General features: G+C 34.2%; 4 protein-coding genes across 4 annotated transcripts in view; 2 read left to right on the forward strand and 2 right to left on the reverse strand.

Annotated features, from left to right (window-relative positions):
- The first annotated feature begins 530 nt into the window (after positions 1–530).
- On the forward strand, positions 531–6,175 carry LOC135138244 (uncharacterized). The gene is made up of 3 exons (XM_064068170.1): positions 531–934; positions 987–1,043; positions 1,413–6,175. The coding sequence occupies exons 1-3, from the start codon at positions 926–928 to the stop codon at positions 5,838–5,840; spliced, it is 4,494 nt and encodes a 1,497-aa protein (XP_063924240.1). The 5' UTR covers positions 531–925; the 3' UTR covers positions 5,841–6,175.
- A 1,865-nt stretch (positions 6,176–8,040) lies between these two features.
- On the reverse strand, positions 8,041–9,232 carry LOC135138011 (serine/threonine-protein phosphatase PP1-beta catalytic subunit-like). Its single transcript, XM_064067825.1, has one exon. The coding sequence runs from the start codon at positions 9,129–9,131 to the stop codon at positions 8,151–8,153; it is 981 nt and encodes a 326-aa protein (XP_063923895.1). The 5' UTR covers positions 9,132–9,232; the 3' UTR covers positions 8,041–8,150.
- A 4,068-nt stretch (positions 9,233–13,300) lies between these two features.
- On the reverse strand, positions 13,301–14,601 carry LOC135138764 (protein phosphatase inhibitor 2). The gene is made up of 2 exons (XM_064068776.1): positions 14,357–14,601; positions 13,301–14,261 (listed from the first exon to the last, which is right to left on the reverse strand). Exons 1-2 carry the CDS (start codon positions 14,434–14,436, stop codon positions 13,829–13,831), a joined length of 513 nt encoding a protein of 170 aa, XP_063924846.1. The 5' UTR covers positions 14,437–14,601; the 3' UTR covers positions 13,301–13,828.
- A 71-nt stretch (positions 14,602–14,672) lies between these two features.
- The window catches only part of LOC135138762 (LIM domain and actin-binding protein 1), a 74,566-nt gene continuing 69,787 nt past the window's right edge, over positions 14,673–19,451 (forward strand). Inside the window, exon 1 of the mRNA XM_064068766.1 lies at positions 14,673–14,984. The gene's annotated coding sequence lies outside the window, so the exon portion shown is untranslated. The remainder of the gene's footprint in view (positions 14,985–19,451) is intronic.

A 19,451-nucleotide genomic window follows, 5' to 3' on the forward strand; every position in this document is an offset into this window, starting at 1 on the left:
TTTGAGCCCTGTCAAAATAGTTTACGAATAATCCAGTTAACCACACAGTAATAGCTGAAGCTGTATCAATTTAATTGCAAATCTCAATTATACGTATTATGATGAATATTTTTTAAGCAATTAACATGGCAACGGTTAGTTATACATACATATACATGGTGATACATACATTTTATAACAAATTATTTGCAATTTGATTTATAGACCTCGAAAGAAACAAATCGAAATAGCTATTTTTAAATCAGGTGAAATTCGTGTAACATTGGTTGCATACTTCCAATGCATTGGCAGCATTGGTCTCTGTTTTTTAAAATTGAACATATGAACAAAGCACGGGGTATGTTCAGAGTTAAGTCTGTGTTAAGTATTGGTCGAAGGTTATTTCGACAGAACTTCCTTCGCCCCTGAAGTGCAGCCCCACTAATCCCGCTTAATTTTTCAATTTCTCTGAGTCACAACTAGAAAGGGATTTCCCACTGATAACCGCAACCTAGCGCAACGTAGTTATTTTCTTGTCGTCAAACAAGGAAGAACGCAGAATACGCTACTGGTAATTTACCAGACTCAAAATGCTCACATTACGTTCGAGGTCAAGTTAACCCGGGGACCTAATGTTTTTTCCTCTTCAGTTAAAATTCTAATTGCGCGCTCTCGAATACTGTGACGACTAAACCACGGTCTCGCCGACAACTTGCGAAACTATGTGTCGCAAATGATCGGAAGTCCACTCACAGTAATTTTGCAGTAATTCACACATTTGTACCATTGAAGGGGTGTGCCTCCAAAAAAGTCTAAAGCCTACTGGTGTTTATCGAAATGCTTATGAATAGTAATCAAAACTTAATCATAACAACAACAGAAGTTGCATCATTTTCATTCTAAGTTTCAATTAATCACAAAGCGATTTTTTTGCGTTTAATTAAATATGGCAACGGTAAGTTCTGGAGACTATAATATACATTTTATAATATATTGTGTATTTACAGACTTCAATAGGAACAAATATCGACGAACGGGACTCAGTACTTAAAAATTCGTCCACGGTGAGTTAAACATAAATATTTGTTTAGTATTTAAAAAACGATCAGTTAGTGCACAGCACAATACGTTTATCATTGATAAGCTGATAATACAACAAATTCAATTTTGTAATTTTCAAGTGTGACTGAATTTACAACTATCTAAAAATTTCGTTCCGAAAATATAGGCAACCATCCATTCATAAATTATGGTAAAACTGCCGCTCTACTCTTGACTAGAGTCCCTTGACATTGTCGTTTTTAGTTTTGAATTGACTGTACGTGTTTCTGACAACCAATTATATAACCCAAATAATTTCGATATTGAAGCTGCCAATTCATGCCACACCCCTTTTAATAAAAAGATGAATTTATAAATCAATTCTGCATTAGTTTCAGACGTTTAAGAAGAGAGCTGGTACCACTGACGTCGGCAAAGACTACGAACATCTGTACATAGCCAACTTAGTTTTAAAATTAGTAACTGACGATGACGTGGCAGACTTTAATTTGTCATCGAACGATAGTGAATATGGCTCTTTCGATGACGTCGTAGTTGACATTAAATTTGAAGACCGGAGAGAAACGGTCGCTCTGCAGTTGAAACACATTAGCAAAGCACCAAGAATAAAAATTGAGCAGTTAAACGCACCAAGTGGAAACTTCAGCATCGAGAAATATTACGAAAAATTCAAGAATGAGCCGAAGTTATCTGAACGACGTACGAAGATGGTTTTGTTTACAAATTCGAAGCTAAACGATGAGCACGTAGATCGACTAAAATTTGGAAAATTGGTGCAATGTGAACAAGAAAGCTTGCTAAGTGTTTTAAAGTCGAGAGGGCAGTGCTGTAAATTGGAACCAAATGAAAATAGTTTAGAGAAATATGGGCATTTTTTTGAAAATTTGTATCTCTACAGTGACCAACCAGATGTGAAAGAACTTGAAACGTGTACACTCGAGACATTTAAAAAAAAATTCAGTGGTAACGAAACCACTTTTCGTGAGTATGTATATTTTATAAATCAATGGAGTACTAAGGAAGGAAAAAAATTCGCTTTAAATAAATCAAGTATGAAGTGCGTGATAGCCCTTTGTGCATTCTCGCCTTTTATCAGACCATTACACTTTGTTCCCGGTGGATCACTTGACGTCAAAAGAAACACTTTCAGAGAAGCTATTTCGAAATGTAACTTCACAGTTATAGACAAAAATAATTTCGAAAAAATCGACTGTCTTTGGTCAAATGCTGTTGATGATATAGATGATGGGGAAGAAATGATCAAAGTCAATAACATGTACCAACTTGTAGAAGGCGGAATAGAAAAAAAGGAAAGTCTCTACAATAAGGATGAAACGAAAGTATCGAAGCTCCTGTGGTTACTAGGAAAAAGTCCGTTAGTCGTTGAAGGATGTCCACAAGTTTATGAAACAATAAAAATATGCCAAGTTCAAAATCTAATTGTGCTAGATAATCGAGAAACGTATAGTCACATTGTTAGAAAGAAATCATATCATGATGATACAAACATTCAACTATTTCAAAAGTTGTCAGACTTAAAAAAGCATTCCGACTTGTATACAAAAATTTTGACGAATTTTACATATTCGTTGGAAGGTCAAAAAGATGTTAGTTTGAAAAATTTGCTAGAAGTTTGCGAAGACAGCGACAACTTCATTACTACAGATGATTTGGTCGAAATGTTGGAAGCTCCACTAGCAATTGGAAAGCACAAAGATGCTTTGCCACCCAGTCATATCGAAAGAAAGTTGACCAAAATTTTAATAGATGTTAAATTTTTGAAAAATATTGCTGACGACACTGTTGTTTTAGTCGATTGCGTAACAGATCTCCAATCTTTCAAGCGATTTTTGCCAAATTTAGTAATCAGCGAAGTCAACGATATTAGTCTCATTCGGAACACAATTCACGAACAGAAGATTTATATTTGTGGAAATGATGTTTTGCAAGAGAAGTTTTCTGCACTGTGTAATGAAAATTCAGAAAATCGGTTTCATCACTTCCGGTATTTGGACAATCATCGTTTGGAGTGGATAGAAAGTGGGAATTGTGGCCCGGAAAGAGGATATATCGTCGAACTAGAGAAATTTCGTCTGCAAAGCGAATTTATGGAATATACTATACGCGAGCACCAATTCTTCAGACATTCTCGACAAAATATCAACATTATTTGTGCTGATCCTGGAATGGGAAAAAGTACATTAATGAAGAGCTTAAAAAGTAGAAGTTCTTCGTCAAAATGGATCATTTTGATATACGCCAGAAATCACGCTTTACATTTCAGGAAACATGGATCAAACGTGGAGAATTTTTTAAAATACATTCTAGAAGAAACTGTTAAGGAATGCACTAACCCGTTCCACCAGAAAGTGTTCAAAACCATGCTGGAACAAAATCAAATACAACTAGTATGGGATGGACTGGATGAAGCATCTGACACCACTCAAATTTCCATTTTAACCTTAGTGACTACGTTTTCGGAAAAAGGAGTGAAGCAATGGTTGACTTCTCGAAACAATTTAAAAGAAATGTTAGAAAATAAGTTAGGTATGTTTGCGCGAAATATAAAACAGTTTAGTGAGGACGAACAACAAGAATACATTAAAAACCGTTTACGGATGACTGAAGATGAGTTAAGTGAAACTTTTAACAAAATAAGAAAAAATATAATGTCTTTTCCAAATTACGAAATTTTGGGCATTCCTCTACAAATTTATATGCTTACAGAATTATTTTTAAATGACAGAGACAAATATCTACCTTTGTTAGACGGTATATTCACTGTTCTAGATCTCTATGAACACTTCGTTCAAGAAAAATTTCATGTTCTATACAACGACAAAAAAGAAATTACATTAAGGAACGAACAAAATAACCAGCATTTTGAAAACGAAAAGAACACAAGAATGAACCATTATAAAAGTTTAGCTGCAAGTTATTACATTTATAACTCTTTAATTGACAAAATTATAAACAAATTATTCGGTTACGGCAAAACGAATGACAGTTTTCTAGAAAAAATAAAAAACGAAGGAGATGATGTAGGACTTATATGCCGCGTTATATCTAAATATGATGTAGAATTCGTTCACAATTCGTACGGCGAATATTTTGCAGCCTTGTATCTATTTGAACACGAAACTTCTAAAGCACGTGATCAAAAATTTATTTCTGACAGTCGATTTAACAACATTCGATTTTTTTTAGATTTAATGTTATCTCGAAATTCTAAATGTTTAGTAGGTGTTATATATAAGAACATTACAATTGTAGAAGCATTTACCGATGCAGATTTACTTGAAAGAGATATGATTGGTCGTGACATTTGGGAAGTGGCGTGTGCGTGGAGTAAAAAGTACCCAATTGTTGAAAACACTGTTCTTGTGGATTACAAGAATTTCGATAGAGAATGGATAATCAATAATAACAAACAAGCTATCCGAGATTTAAATTATCGTAATGTAGTTCAAAAATTTTACAAATTCCGCACTTCAGGCAATATCTGTTACAGAAAATTGATGATTTTCTTACCATTTTTAGTCCCATTGTACGACGGGAATCAGTTTGGTGCGGAATACTCGGCGGCAATTTTATATTACGCAATTAGGTTTGACGTCCCAATCATTTTTGAATGTATCGAAAATTCTCTTCCTTTAAGACAGGCATACGATACTATTAGCCCAAGAAGTATTTTAGCTCTAGCTTTTTTCAATAGATCAGCGCGAATATTAAAAAAACTGCTTTCCGAAGAACGATTCAGTTCTGAATGGGACTGTGTAGAAGAACTTTTAATTTTGAACTCGGAAATTGACGAAATATTCACTTTTGCGTTACATTTACCGGAATTTAGAGTCGATGTGCGAAATTTTAGAGGTCAGTCACTGGGGCATTTCGCATGCGAAAAAAATCTAATCAAGACTTTACGTTCGCTAATTATTATCAAAGAAACGAACTTGAATGTACGGGATAGAAGTGGAAGACGTCCGGTAGACATTGCATATGAAAACGGAAATCTAGACGTGTTAAAACTAATAGCGAAAATCAATATTTTGGATGAAAACGGTTGCCTTGTGATGCACTCTGTTTGTGAAGATGGAGATCTAATGTTGGTAGAAATATTGGTAGCGAATGGTGCGGAATTGAATCTTCCGGATGAAAATGGTCGGCTGCCCATTCACTACGTGACCAAGAATTGTGATTATGGACTTAATATAATACCGTTTTTGCGAAGAAATGGTGCGAGATTGGATGTTCCAGATGGAAAAGGTCGGCTACCGATACATGATGCTTGTGAATATGGACTTCTAAGTATGGTCGAATTATTGGTATCGGATGGTGCCAAAGTAGACGTTCCGGATAAAAATGGCAGGCTGCCGATTCATTACGCCTGTGAACATGGAGAATTAGAAGTAGTGGAATTCTTGGTGATGAATGGTGCTCAAGTGGACGTTCCAGATGGAGATGGCCGGCTACCGATGCATTACGCTTGCAAAAATTACAACCACGCATATGTTATTGTGCAATTTTTGCGAATAAAAGATGCCAAAGTAGATGCTCCAGATGTAGATGGCCGACAACCAATACATTACGCTTGCGAACACGGAGATGAAGACGTAGTAGAACTGCTGGTAGAGAGTGGTGTAAAAGTGGACGTTCCAGATGGAGATGGACAACTGCCGATACATTACGCTTGCAAAAACGTTCACAACAAATATTACGTAATACTATTTTTGCTACAGAAAGGTGCAAAAGTGGACCTTCCAGATGGATGGCAGGCTACCGATATAATGCGCTTGTGAATATAAATGGTTAAAAATAGTAAAAGTATTGCAAAAATAAATATTTCGAAGTGAAAATATTGATGGAACCATGAAACAATACATCTCGAATTTATAAAATATGTCTTTTTAAATTGCTGAAGTGTTGAATTTTTTCTAAAGTAGTTTCCAAGATATGTCACCCGTGACACATAAGTGTTATTAATTTGTAGGTTCTAAATCTAAAAATCTGCAGAGGAATGACTAGATATTTCAAGGATTCATATTTTGTACAATCTATCCATTTTCACCTGTGTAAAATGTATATAGGTTACTTTTAATTCAAATTTTGTAAATATAGAATTACGGGATTGAAACCTGTGCTTTTTTCTTTAAGTTTACATGTAAAAAAGTATTGTTGGTACCCGCAGCGAGAGGTATTAGACTGGTCCGCTTCCTCACTGCGGGTTTCCATAATCCCTAAACACTTGAATAGAATAAAGTGGACGAGGGTCAAAATTTCCTGGTTTGATTACAGACAACTTTGAATTCGAAACGAGAACTTTTTGAGATAATGTTTTAAACCAAACAGTAGAGTGATTTTTTTTTAGGTGCGAAAAGTTGCAAAGTTGAAAAATTTAGAAATTGGAAAATCGAGGAATTGAATAATCAAAGATGGAAAATTTGAAGAATTGAATAAACGAAAAATTATAAACTTGAAAGAAGCATTGAAAAAATAAAGGAAATGAAAAAACGAAAAATCGTGACATAAAACCAAGAAAATGAAAATAAAAAAATCGGGAAAATGAAAAATAAAAATCAAGAACCTGAAAAATTGAGGAAACGAAAAATTAAATATTAGAAACTGAAAATCCGAAAAACGAAAAATTGAAAGTTCAGCTACATACATTTTCTTGTAGATTTTGGCCCGCAGAAGTCACTTTCGGCCTCATTCCTTTGATAATTCCAACCGTTTTTTCCAGAATCGCCCGGTGAAATATCGCAAATTTGGGAAATTTCAAAAAATTCGTATTTTTCAGGGAACATTTCGAAAATATTGTTCTATGACCACAAACACGCTATATTTTTGGAATCAGCACGTCGAGATCCACAGCCCTGAATTTTTTGAGAATTTTAGGCAATTGTTTCAGCTATGTATTATGCAAATTTCGACCCATTTTCGACCATTTTCGAAATTGAGCTAAATGCATTTTCTTATAGATTTCGGGCAGCGGAAGTCACTTCCAGCCTCGTTTCTTCGATAACTTCAACCGTTTTTCCAGAATCGCCCGCTGAAATATCGCAATCTTTGGAAATTAAAAAAAAATCGAATTTTTCACCGAATATTTCGAAAATATTGTTCCGTGACAGATATGACTGATTTGGAAAATGACATACCCTCTAAGAAAATAGAGGGCGGGTGGGCGGGCTTAGGATTTGCTACGACAAGACTGATTTTGGCAAATGATATACTCTCTAAGAAAATAGTGGGCGGGTGGGCGGGGCTAATATTTCCTAAGATACGCCTGATTTTGGCAAATAATATAATTAATAATAATTGTAATACATATATTACAATGCAGAAAATGGGAAAACTCATTTTAAAAATTTTCAAAAAAAAATTCATAGGAAGATTTAATTCAAACGAAAAAAACAACGTTCTTCTAAAGGATTTTTTTATAGATTACGAATCTGAAGTTCTTTTTTTCGATAGCTCGTCAGATAACCCCGAGAAAAGTAGAAAAATATTTTAAAGAATTAAAAAAAATATATTTAAAATGAAACGTAGGAAGTTATAGCAGTTTTCTTCTTTTTCATACCACAGATGGTCGATTATCCAACATTATACTACTTGTCTAAATCTGTCACAGTTCTTCCATCAAGATTAATTTTGGTTATACACTTCTGTTGGATGGATTATGTGGTGTATATTTATGCATCGACATTTTACTCAGTTTAGAGCTCGGTACGGATTGTAGAGTTTTTGTTCGGATTAAAGAGACATCGACTTCCACTAGCCTCTGTTCGGATAATCGTGCGTTCGGATTATAGATGTTATAGTTATACTGTATTACATTTATGTCAAAAATTAAAAAAAGGTTTCTAGGAATTAGTTTTACATTCAAGTACAATATTTTAACCTTCAACCAAACTAAGTAAATTTATAATCAGTTAATACAATCACAATTTAATCAAATGAAGAAACCAAAACTACATAAATATAAAATAAAAAATACTTCAAGATAAAAAATCCAGTCCCATCTAGCAGGAAAAGAGAATATAGTGTTACAAATGCATCGGTTGACAATAAGAAAACAACGTCAACAATATAGTTGTATACTTTCACGTCTTTTATTTCTTTTTAGCTGCAGGGTTCCTCTGAGGAGTCGACGGCCGTGCCGTATTGACTCCTTGGTACTGGTACTTGGCTTTCTTGTCAGCCGGTTTCAATATATGGAAAGAACACATTAAAGTCTCATCCACCGTCATCATTCCTCCCGCATTGTCGAACTCCCCGCAGTAATTCGGGGCGGAAAAAAGCGTCACCAGCTGCCTTTTGGCGAAGAACTCGTACCCATCTTCCACCACCTGGTGCGCTCGACAGATCAAATCCAGGTCGTGTTTGTTCAAGAACTTGCTCACCACGTCCGCGCCGAAAGTAAACGACACCCCGCGGTCGTTCTCGCCCCAGCCCTGCACGTCCTTGTCGGGGTCGGACCACAGCAGGTCGCACAGCAGCCCCGTGTCGGGGACGTCCGTCGGCCGCATGATGCGCCTTATCTGCTCCATGCCCTGCAGGTCGGGACTTAGGCCCCCATGGCAGCAGAAAATTTTTTCGTCGATGATGGCAGCTATGGGCAAGCAGTTGAAGCAGTCGGTGAAGGTCTTCCACAGCTTGATGTTGTAGCGCCGCTTGCACTCGTCGTAGAAGCCGTAGATTCGGTTGATCGAAGCGCACTCGTGGTTGCCTCTGAGCAGGAAGAAGTTTTCTGGGTACTTGATCTTGTAGGCTAAGAGCAGGCAGATGGTCTCCAGAGACTGTTTTCCGCGGTCCACGTAGTCGCCGAGGAAGAGGTAGTTGGCTTCTGGAGGAAAGCCCCCGATTTCGAAGAGGCGGAGCAGATCTGTGTACTGGCCGTGGATGTCTCCGCATATCTTCAAAGGAGCCTCGAGTTCGAGGAGGATGGGCTGCTGCAGGAAGATTTCTCGGGATTTGAGGCACAAGCCCCGAACTTCTGCTTCTGACATTTGGACGGATTTTCCGGGGCGGGATCCTCGCACTTCTAACAATCTTTGTATCAGATTGTCGACGTTTAGATCGGGCTCCGCCATTTTAGTTGAGGTTTTGCTTTATTTTAACTAGGAATTCGGTTCTGAAAATAATTAAATAGCTACGTCTTTTTGTCGAAAATGACATTATATAAAAAGTGGCGGAAAAATGACAGGTGCCGTTTATCATCATTTTTTGTAATTCGAACTTTTTATTCATTTTACTTCCCGAGCGTAAGCAAAGGAAGTATTGTAATCGAGTCCGTCGGCCGACTCTCTACTTTTACGTTTTCTCGATCTTTCATGACCCCTAGAAGACGAAGAAATAGGTCTCCCATTTCCGTCTGTCTGTCCGTCTGTCCGTCTGTCCGTCCGTCCGTCTGTCCGTCTGTCCGTCTGTCCGTCTGTCCGTCTGTCCGTCTGTCCGTCTGTTGTCACGGATTTTTATTAGACAGATAATCTCCGAGAGTACTCGACCGATTGTTGTGAAATTTTGTACTTATATTAAGAATATCATGTAGATGGTAAAACGCTAACCAAAATTTGTCGAATCATCCCCACCACTAAAGCGATGACGTCACTTCAAAATTGTACATAGTAAATGGGTTTTCAATTGTATAAAATAACATAGTCCTACACATGTAGTTTACAACTCTGAATCGACTTTTCACCCGAAACGTCCAGATTTTTGGAAAAAAAATCAAAATTATAAAACAACATTTTGAAATTTAATTTTTAATCTGCTAACCAGAATGCTTTGAAATGTTGCAGATGTTTTAAGGCTATAAAGAGCATCATAAATCTTTAGTCAAAAAATATTTGCTTATCCCCTCCAAAAACTTGATGACGTCAGCTCAAAAGTTTGTGGAATAAATCATATCTAAAATGTACAAAATATGATGAGTCTGTACTTGTGAACTATCACTCCATTAATATTTTTTGGATTTGCATATACAGGGTGACTCAAAAAAATTAATGAATGCGTAAATATATTTTATTGATTTAATCAGGAACTACAAAACCGAATGCTCTGAAATCTTGCAGATGTTTTAAGGTCATAAAGAGCATAATAAATGTTTAGTCAAAATATATTTGCTTATCCCCTCCAAAAACTTGATGACGTCAGCTCGAAAGTTTGCCGAATAAATCATATCTAAAATGTACAAAATATGATGAGCCTGTACTTGTCATTTATCACTCCATTCATATTTTTTGGATTTGCATATACAGAGTGACTCAAAAAAATTAATGAATGCGTAAATTTATTTTATTGATTTAATCAGGAACTACAAAACCGAATGCTTTGAAATCTTGCAGATGTTTTAAGGTTATAAAGAGCATAATAAATTTTTAGTCAAAATATATTTGGTTATCTTCTACAAAAAACTGATGACGTCAGCTCAAAAGTTTTCCGAATAAATCGCATCTAAAATGTACAAAATATGATGAGTCTGTACTTGTGATTTATCATTCCATTCATATTTTTGGATTTGCATATGCAGGGTGACTCAAAAAAAAATAATGAAGGCGTGAATTTATTTTATCGATTTAATCAGGAATTACAAAACCGAATGCTTTGAAATCTTGGGAATATTTTAAAGTTATTATAAGCATGGTAAACTTTTGTTCAAAATGTATTTGTTCATCCCTCCTAAAAAAATTGATGACGTCACCCTTAAATTTTGCTGAATAAATCCTATCTAAAATGCAAAAAATATGATGAGTTTGTACTTGTGATTTATCATTCCATTCATATTTTTTAGATTTTCTTAAGAGGTGGTTCAAAAAAATTAATGAAGTCAATTTATTTTATTGATTAAATTAAAGGCAACACTTATTATTAGTATTACACCCCAACCAACCCAATTTGGTAGACACAAAATTTGTTAAAGGAAAAACTCGGTTGAAACATAAGGGTAGTACGCTTATTTACATGACTTTAACATTACAGACCTGCATTTGTTTTATGCGCTCACTTGGTTCCGCGAATGTGAAATAGACATGTTTATAATCAACCAATTGTGAATTTCACCGTCAAGAATTAAAATAAAACCCAATGTTTTATATAATAAGCGGAAGTCGAAGCAATAAAACCGATGGTCGTTTTGTTTACAGTTTCTCTGTTTGACTCTCACGTATGCTGTTACGCTTGTCATCTTAAATTAAGAATGTTTATACATAAACGATTTTCAGTTGCCCCTCATATTACTAGACAGCGGATTTCTGTAGGGCTACGTCACGATTATAGGTGCTGGATCGCCGGGTGATAGATAATCACTGAATTTAATCGGGACTAATTCCATAAATATAATTAACGATTTATTAATCAAACGGCTAAGTAAATGAGAACGGGAATTAACAGCAGAGTGCAACTAAACAGCGTTATTCTAATCTCAAATAAACGAAGTGCAGTCCGCAACCGCAATGAATTCGCATCCCGTACTAGCCGTACTGAGTTTGGCCTTGCCTAGCCCGACAGAAATCCGCTCTCTAGATATTACACACCGGCGCCGTATACGTGAGTAAATTGTTTCGTTATTTTATTGATTATAAGAAATCAATATTCAAAACGACCCAATTCATTTTCCCGAAAATTTGGGAACACAATAATTTTATTCTTAGTATTACACTACATCTATCCCAACTGATATACGTGTCCTTGCAAAAATGTTGATGACGTCATCACAATTTTTTTTAAATTCCCACTACAAAAATGTAATGAGAAAAAAAACACAATAGGCATGCAGTCGTCAAGTTTCCGACAGCGAGGGAAGTACTGTCTAAACTCTTTAGACCAATTTTTTAAATTACTGTTGACTTGAAGATACTTTTACTTTCTTTTTGAAATTCTCAGCTTGACGCTATTTTTCAAGTGAAGAGAGTCCTTCTTCAATTTTTGGAAAATGAGCTTAAAAGCTCTTGTTAACAAAGTTAATTATAAAAAGTATTATTATTGTTGGTGTTATTTTATTACTTAAAAAAAAAAAAAATAAAGTAGATATTGAAATATAATTTAGCGTATTCAATAATAATCAATATGTAAGTATATGCAACCAATTATACAAGTTTAAAGTCTATGGCCATATTTGTTTTGCATTTTTTGCGTTTTTTTTCTTGCTTTTTGTACTCTTTTTGTTTGTCGTTTTTCTTGTAGCCTTTTTTGTTTCCTCTTCCTTGTAGTTCTTTTTACTTCGCGAGCGTAAGCTATTGTAATCGAGCCCATCGGGAGACTGGCTACTTTTAAATTTTTTCGACGTTTTATGACCACCAGAGTACGATACCTTTTCCATCTGACTATCTGTCTGTCTGCCGTCTGTCCGGACTTTTATTCGAAACTACTGGAACGATTTTTGTCAAATTTTATATGTGTGTTAAGAATATCCTGTAGATGGTAAAACTAATAAATATTATTTGCATTTTACAAAACAATTTGTGAATCATGTAGAAAGAGATAAAATAAGACTTAAGATCATCAATAAATTTTCCATATTTTCTATAATTTTGTCGGAAAATAATCACATTGCCACAATAAAGAACAAAATTAAATACAACAAAATGGAGAAATTAAAAAAAAGTGCGACCAAAAAGTTGGGGAAAAAATGAAGTGAAAACTCATGGGTTTAACTCTAGTTCTAAGGCTCTTAAGGCTTATATGACATTTAAAATGCGAAAAGACTAGAACACAGATAAAGGATATAATTAAGAAAAGGGAGTAAAGATGAAGAGAAAAACTGTAGGTAATTATGAAGACAAAAATAACATTAAAATTAATGAAAATAAAGTACCTATGCCGTGAAAAAAAGTTTAGAAAAAATAGGAAAAATTAAAAAATATTAGGCGGATTCGAAGGAGGAAATTTCGAAACCGCGCCAAAGTTAAAACTAATAAAAAAAACAAAAAATACTTATTAGAAACCGAAGGAGTTTAAACATAAAAAAAATCGTAAAATAATTAAAAACAATTTCAGACAGTAAAATTAAAAGTAGAAATACTGACGACTAATTGTCGTCAAAGGTTGGGTAACGATTTTAAAACAAATATGTATGTTTACACGGTACTAAGAAAAGCATTGGTAGAACGTTAACCAAAATAATATGCTGCCAAGAATTTTGTTTGAAAATAAATTTTAAAATGTTCTAGACGAATCTTAATCCCTAAGCTTTAGACAATTATTTAAAAATATCAAGCATGAGTGGAAGAATAGGAGACAAGATAAAATAACTCATAGCAACTATTTCAATATGTCTTTATTGAGACTTTACATGTTAGAATCCGATTTTTATTTATTTTCAATTGAAACACTTAATAATAATTATTAGGTCTTGAATTTTATATTATCTCTATACACAATAACTCGACTTTGCTTTATAGAAATAACTAGAATATACAACTTTTCACATTTATTTAAACTAAACAAATAAATATTAATTAAATAATAACCTGAAAAGATCTGATATCTAAATATATGTATTTATAAAAAATATGACTCCCGCCAGCGTCAGTTGCTCGTCTGTAAATAAACCGTAACATAAAAATTTTGGTCGTGGCCTGTAATACAACCCAGAAAAAAAAGCAAATGATACCGATTCGGTAACAGTATTAAAACATTAGCAAACTATCACCACAGCCAATGGAGCTTAAATCAGCGCTTAAAAAAACAGCGAAATCTCAAAAATTTATCACTTTCTTATGGCATAATCGTCGATTCCGCTTCTACAAGACATGGGAAATGATACTATTAAACAAATCGAATTTGGCAATTAATGTTTCGAAGTGCTTTGATTCTGTGCCTTATGTTTTGGACTCTGTTTGGGGGAAGGCGACCCTTTCGGCGAAGTGTCCGAATCGTCTTCCTCCTCCAGCAGCTTCCGAGCTAGCTTCACCGCATAAAACTCATTGTAGTGCTTCTTGCGCCTATTCTGGAACTCCCGCTTCCTGGCCTTCTCGTCCGGGGTTAAGTCGTCGTCTTCGTCCGAGTCGTCTTGCCCCAGAAGCGCCTTCGGGGGTTCATTCCCGCTGGCCCTCATCTTCTCCTCGAGAGCTGCCAGATTGAGCCCATCGACGTGGTCTGCGTCCATGAAGTTGTACGGAGTCTTCGGCTCGTCGATCTTCATATGGCCGTAGTCCTTGTCCGCGGGATGTAACGTCGCCAGGATGTTCATCTCGTCCCACGTCGTGCCCTTTAAGGATTTTCTAGAAAACATTACTCACTACATAAGAATCCTAACCAAAAAGGTGGCGTGATTTTGCTTTTTTCAAGCGGAGTTCGGCGGCAACTGAGCTCTTACCTTTGTGTATCCTGTTTGTCGAAGCTGCTCGAATTTTTCAATATCCCTTTTGAGGGTTTTTTTAGTAACTTATCTGCCATTGTTATTACTAGAATTTGACATGTTGTGGCTACGGTTACGGCCACCGCCCCACTTCCCACCTCCGTAATCCTCCCGTCTTAAATTTTCCATTGTACGGGTTTCGATTTTTCGTCCTCCGCTGTGTTTGTTTTGCTTTCATCATTGTTTATCCAATTCATCTTTCGCGAAAAAACGTGACGCGAAAAGATTCCGGCCGTGACTTTACCCGCTTCTGCGCATGCGAACGTCATCCTCACAACTGTCAAAAAAAATTCTCATTTTGTCACGAATTTCGTTTTTCCGACTACCCCCATCAAATTTTTCCGCGAAAGTCAGTGGAAAAGTGGCCGCCGCGTCCAGTTCGCCCAAAATTCCCCCGTGAGAACGTCGAAATTTTTGAAAAAGTGCTTCCCCAGCGCGCATGCGCCCTTTTTATAAATAGCTTATTTCAGTATCAAATTTCTGGTTTTTAGTCGTAGAGTGAGTGCGTTGGGTTGTTGTCGTTTTCCGTAAAAACCAGTGCCGTGCCAAAATTCGAGCGAAGGAACGTATTTTTGTTTAATTTAAGGTAAGTGTCGCCCTCCCGCCGCCCCCGCGGTCGTCGTTTGTCTCAAAAAACCCGTTGTCAGAGGGTGAGTCCAATTTGATTTTGGATCGAGTCGGCCGAGATGTCAGCGACGACCGGGATTGGTGCAGCGGCCGCTAGATTTGTTTTTTAATAATTAATAACCAATAGCGGCCCCCCGTTTCGGCGGAGTCGCGACTGCATCAGGCATTCCGCCTGTTTTTTGATTTTTCGCGTTGCATGGAATTTGGATCGCGGCCAGCTTTCTAAAATTGTGCGGAATTCGGTCTTTTCGGAATTCTGTACGTAACATTTTATTTATGTGCAAACCGGAATCGCAGCAAGCGTTGCATTATTCCACGGCTACTTGACCTCACAAACAAACGACACTCTGACCTCGTCTTGGCCACTCTGATCTTACTCCTTTTCTATGTGGATTTTTTATGGGATCATCTTGTACTTGTGCGAATGTTGTTTGTTGCGAGGTTCTGCTGCATACCTAAACAAGCGAGAGTTTGTTGATCTCTGACAGGCTAAAGTTAATGACCTAGTCGCCGTATTTTACTTTTTTTTATTTTTTGCGGTATTGTTTGGCGAATTTACGATGTTTGGATGATGTGTGCCAGAGGTTAATTCGGTAAGGACAGCAGAAACTCATCAAAAGCCGGAGAGCTATACCAATAAATAGTCCTTTGAGCCGGATCTGTGTTTATTGAGCCGGTTGATCTTTTTTTTTTGGTTTAATTACGAGTCACTAAATCTGGAACTAAATAAGCGTTTACTGCTCTTACTTTTAAGGCGAAACTGGTTTGCATTCGTCTCTCGAAATGGATATAATGGCGCTAAAATTTAAATATGTCGATGTACCTTTGTGTATTTTAAACGCGTTTAAGGTGGTCATCAAACCGAAAATTCTAAGCCACTAAACTTTACTTTTTCGTTCGAGAGATTATATTCTAATGAATGAATTAAATTGTTCACTGGTGATAACCGCAAGGTTAACTAGCGTGACTGCATTATTTTTTGTCGGGTATTGTTTAGTTTATTATTATTTTGGACAGAGGAGGTTCGGGTGATTATTGAGTCAACGAATATTGTTTTTTTTTTGAAAAAAAAAAAAAAAATGTTGAGTTCTTCTCAATTTGTGTTGAAAAATAAAGTGACGATTTTGGCAAAAAATGGAAAATACGGAACAGTTTTGATTTTTGATGTTTCTTAAACCGAAGGGTTGTACAGAATGTTCTAGTTTACGATTTTAAAATTTAAAAGCTTCCATTCAAAAAATTTAGGGATCCCAAAAATATTGGAAAGAAGTAAAACGAAACATTTTAGAGTATTTTAGATTACAAGCAATTTAAAAGTGATATTATGAAAATTATATCGAGTGTCAGATCTTTGTGTAGCTTTTGGAATTTGGAAATAAAAAAATGTTTATTAATCTCCAATAAAATAGGCCAAATTTTGATAGAAGTTCGAGCTCGAAACAAACATGTGGATGATATATAAAATATAGATAAAAAACACCCATATCATCAAAAATATTTTTTGAAAGCTTGCTCCGAAGACGTGGTGTTTTAAAATTCCACGAGATTATCGAAAAGAAGGGAAAACTGTTTGCATTTTAAGAGGGGAAAATCAACCTGTTCCAATTCAAAGTAGACGTTTTCCTTATTCATATGATTTGAATATTTTTTGTTTGTTCAAGTTAAGTTTCTATCGAAAATACTTTCTATTTTGTGTCATTTACATTTCAACCAGCGACAGAAAATAAAGCTGTCGAAATTAATTGAAAGCGCTTTTTATTATAGAAGACCAGATAATATTACTTAATCAGGATGAATCATCCACTATGAATAATACAGGATTCGTAGAAGTAATATACATATCGAAATATCAATAAACTCGTTTATGTTCACGAAAAAATGTAATCTATTGGATCCAGCTGCACTTATTATGAAATGATTAAAAAAGGAATGTTCGACGGTGAATAATATTCCACAAAAATGTATTGCCGAAAGAATGCTTACTAGAATTTTCATTGATGTTACACGATTTTCTTCCAGAACGACAATTGAAGATATGAATTTGAATATGTTGTCCTCCGTTGCCGGAAGTAATTGAAACCTACTTAATGCCAATTAAAGTAAGAATGTTAATATGGATGTTCTAGAGTGAACGAAGAAATCGACTAGCGGTCCTTTTGTTTTACCTACTTTTAACAGCGTGTCAGTTTTTCCGAGGTTTTATGTATTTTATTTCTTCAGTGTCAGCAGCACTTGACCAGTGAAGAAAAAGGATTTTTTTTTATAATTGAAAGAAATTGAACAATCGAGAAATTGAAAAATTCCAAAACTGAAATGACGAAAAATTAGGAAATCGAGAAATTGGAAAAACTGAAAAATCTAAATATTTAAAAACCAAAAAATGAAATCGAAAAATCAAAAAATTAAAAATTGAAAAATATAAAATTGAAAAAGTCGAAAAATTTTGGCATATCACTATATATACAAGTAAAGAACCAAAACATCGATAAATCGTCAAATTAAAATACATATTTAAAAATCCCAAAATTGAAAAATCGAAAATTTGAGGAATTGAAAAATGTCAAAACTGAAATATCGAAAAATTGAATAATAGAAAAATGGAGACATTTAAAAATCGAGAAATCGGAAAGTCGAAAAATCAAAAAATCGATTAATCGAGAAATTGAAAAATCAAAAATTGAGAAAGGCCAAAAATTGTAGAATTGAAAAATGTAATAATCGAAAAAATGAAAAATCGTAAAACTGAGAAATCGAGAAATTGAAGAACCGACAAATTGAAAAATCCCCAAACTGAAATCTCTAAAAATTGAATAATCGAAAAAGTGAAGATCGAGTAATCGAAAGGCCTAATAATTGAGAAGTTTTTATTCAAATTTGATTTTTATTTTCAAAAATCTCGAAAAATCAAAAATTCTAAAAATACCAAAATTAGAAAACTGCAAAATCTAAAACCGAGAAGTCGAAAAATGGAAGATCGAGAAATTGATATATCAAAAAAATGATAAATCTACAAATCGAAAAATCTTATATTTTATAAATTGAAAATTTTAAAAATAGAAAAATTTAAAAAAATCAAGAAAAACCAAAAGTCGAAAAATTGAAATATTGAGAAATCCTAAAACTAAAACATCGAAAACTTGAGAAATTGAAAAATCCCAAAACTGAAACAGCGAAAACTTGAGAAATAAAAAAATTGAACAAACGAGAAATCGAAGTCGAGAAATTAAACAATCGATTACTTAATAAAAAAATTGAGAAATTGAACAATCAAAATTTCAGAAATGCCAAAAATTGAAAATGGAAAAATTTCAAAATCGTAAAATTGAGAAATCGAGAAATTGGAAATCCGAAAAATTGTTATTCAATTTTCTTTTTTTTTTCTAAAAGTCTAGAAAATCAAAAATTTTAAAATCGGAAAATTGGAAAACCGAGAAATCTTTATCTTTTTTTTTGTATAACCTTTGTCTTTTTTGGAATCTTTGTTCTGTTAGTTATAGATCTATATTAGGTATATTCTTATTATTGTTATTATTATCTAAACAAAAAAAAACTGAAAAATCGAGAAACCTGAACGTTTTAAATTTCAAAAATAGAAAAATTAAAAAATTGAATATCTGAATATATGTATATTAAAAAATTCAAAAAGTAAAAAATGGAAAAATTGAATCGAAATATATATCAAAAAATCCCAAAACTTGCATATCGAAAAATTGAGAAGGCGAAGAAAAATTGAAGAATCGAAAACTTGAAAAATCCCAAAACTGAAACATCGGTAGATTGAGCAATCGAAAAATTGAAAAAATCGAGAAATCGGAAACTTGAAAAATCGAAAAATCAAAAACCAGAAAAATTGAAAAATGTAATAATCGAAAAATAAACAAATCGAGGAATTGAAGAATCGACAAATTGAAAAATTCCCAAACTGAAATATCTAAAAATTGAATAATCAAAAAATTGAAAATCGAAAAATCGAGAAGTTTTTATTCAAATTTTATTTTTATTTCTGAAAATCTCGAAAAATCAAAAATTTTAAAAATCCCAAAATTGGAAAACTGAAAAATCTAAAGTCGAAAAAAGAAAGATCGAGAAATTGAAACATCAAACAAATGAAAAATCTAGAAATCGAAAAATCTATAAAAATTGTGATAAATCAAGAGTGTAAAAAAAAAGAAAAATCGAAAAGTTGAAATATTGAAAAATCCTAAAACCAAAACATCGAAAACTTGAGAAATTGAAAAATCCCAAAACTGAAACAGTGAAAAGTTGAAATATAAAAAATTGAAAAATCGAGAAATCAAACAATCGATTACTTAAGCAAAAAATTTACAAATTGAAAAATTTAATAATCGTAAAATCGAAATATCGCAAAATTCAGAAATCGAAAAATAAAAAATCGTGAAATCGAAAATTCTAAAAATTGAACAAT

This window comes from Zophobas morio, unplaced genomic scaffold (assembly GCF_036711695.1).
Source record: "Zophobas morio isolate AGI-343-1 ecotype UQ-CSIRO unplaced genomic scaffold, CSIRO_AGI_Zmor_V1 ptg000030l, whole genome shotgun sequence".
Taxonomy (NCBI): domain Eukaryota; kingdom Metazoa; phylum Arthropoda; class Insecta; order Coleoptera; family Tenebrionidae; genus Zophobas; species Zophobas morio.

What these genes read in the sequence shown, in the direction of transcription:
- LOC135138764 (XM_064068776.1), bottom strand. Translation starts at nt 14,436, where the DNA reads ATGGCAGATAAGTTACTAAAAAAACCCTCAAAAGGGATATTGAAAAAT. An exon ending in GACAAACAGGATACACAAAG is followed by an intron (nt 14,262 to 14,356) that starts GTAAGAGCTCAG and finishes AATGTTTTCTAG; the next exon opens with AAAATCCTTAAAGGGCACGA.
- LOC135138011 (XM_064067825.1), bottom strand. Translation starts at nt 9,131, where the DNA reads ATGGCGGAGCCCGATCTAAACGTCGACAATCTGATACAAAGATTGTTA.
- LOC135138244 (XM_064068170.1), top strand. An exon ending in TACTTAAAAATTCGTCCACG is followed by an intron (nt 1,044 to 1,412) that starts GTGAGTTAAACA and finishes ATTCTGCATTAG; the next exon opens with TTTCAGACGTTTAAGAAGAG.